This window comes from Anneissia japonica, unplaced genomic scaffold (genome assembly GCF_011630105.1).
Source record: "Anneissia japonica isolate Jap-2015-1 unplaced genomic scaffold, ASM1163010v1 scaffold287069_len1013_cov316_single, whole genome shotgun sequence".
Lineage (NCBI taxonomy): Eukaryota > Metazoa > Echinodermata > Crinoidea > Comatulida > Comatulidae > Anneissia > Anneissia japonica.
Genome location: NW_022738637.1, coordinates 1 through 1,013, shown reverse-complemented (window position 1 = coordinate 1,013; position 1,013 = coordinate 1). Strand labels below are relative to the sequence as shown.

The 1,013-nt window shown below is 40.6% G+C and overlaps 1 protein-coding gene across 1 annotated transcript; it reads left to right on the top strand.

Moving 5' to 3' along the window:
• LOC117117674 (TNFAIP3-interacting protein 2-like) lies at window positions 1-1,001 on the top strand (the record flags this gene model as incomplete). Its single annotated transcript, XM_033262058.1, is given in 1 exon segment — window positions 1-1,001. A coding segment is annotated over 1 exon segment (960 nt), but the record flags the coding sequence as incomplete, so codon positions are not given.
• Window positions 1,002-1,013: the final 12 nt, after the last annotated feature.

Sequence of the window (1,013 nt, the reverse complement as noted above, 5' to 3'; positions counted from 1 at the left end):
GACCACATCAAATGGAAGTTGGCTGATGTGGTTTCACAGATTGAAACTATATCTAAGGACATAAGCAACCTAGATGTTAGCACACAGCTTAGCCAGCCACAAAAGGACCTGAAAATGATGACTGTAAAAGCCCCTCATGCCACGGGATACTCACATAAAGGTCCAGAGGAGCAGATTGATAAATTGGAAAGGAAGGTAATCGTACTGGAAGAGGAGAAAAGATGTTTAGCAAAACAGCTCAAAGATGTTACTGCCATGAACACCCGGTGGCAGATGTACGATAGCCAGAGGGAAGACTATGTCGTACAACTGAATCTGAAATTGAATGCTTTACAGAAACAAGTGGATGAGTTATGTATGCAAACAGGAAAAGAAGGTGTACATCATGTGGAGGAGTCATGCAACGAGAAGATCCAAGCGCTGGAGTACCAAGTGAAAACGAGTCAAGAAGACTTTGAACTGGAGCGTATGGACAGAGGCAGAGTACAAGGACAGTTGCAGGAATTTAAAGAAAAGTTAGAAGATGCTGAACGTGTAAACAAAAAACAAAAGGATTTGATATTCTTCTATAAAGTACAACTTCGAGAACTCAGTCGCAGCTTTGATCAACCTGATTTAAGAGCTCCTTACTTGGCCAACATTAACAGACCAAGATCCAAGTATTATTTGAGGCATTGTCCAGGTCTTGCTAATGATGTCGAAGTAGACGAAGTTAATGATTTTGATGTAGAGGATTGTTCTGGCTCTGGTACTTCCCCCAAAAATCAGAAATTTCTTGGGGGCAATATGGATGATGTTGAAGTTGATGGAGATGCCAGCAATGTTGAAGCTGGTAATGATGAAGATGTTGCCAGAGATGAGGTTGATTGTGGCGATGTTGAGCTTCTCTGCCCAAAATGCTCTAAACATTTTGCCTACTCGGAGCATGAAAAACTAATGGAACACATGGATTACTGTTAATGGGACACTTAATGCTGATTAATTTAGAACAATTCTTATAAAATTGTGTAAAC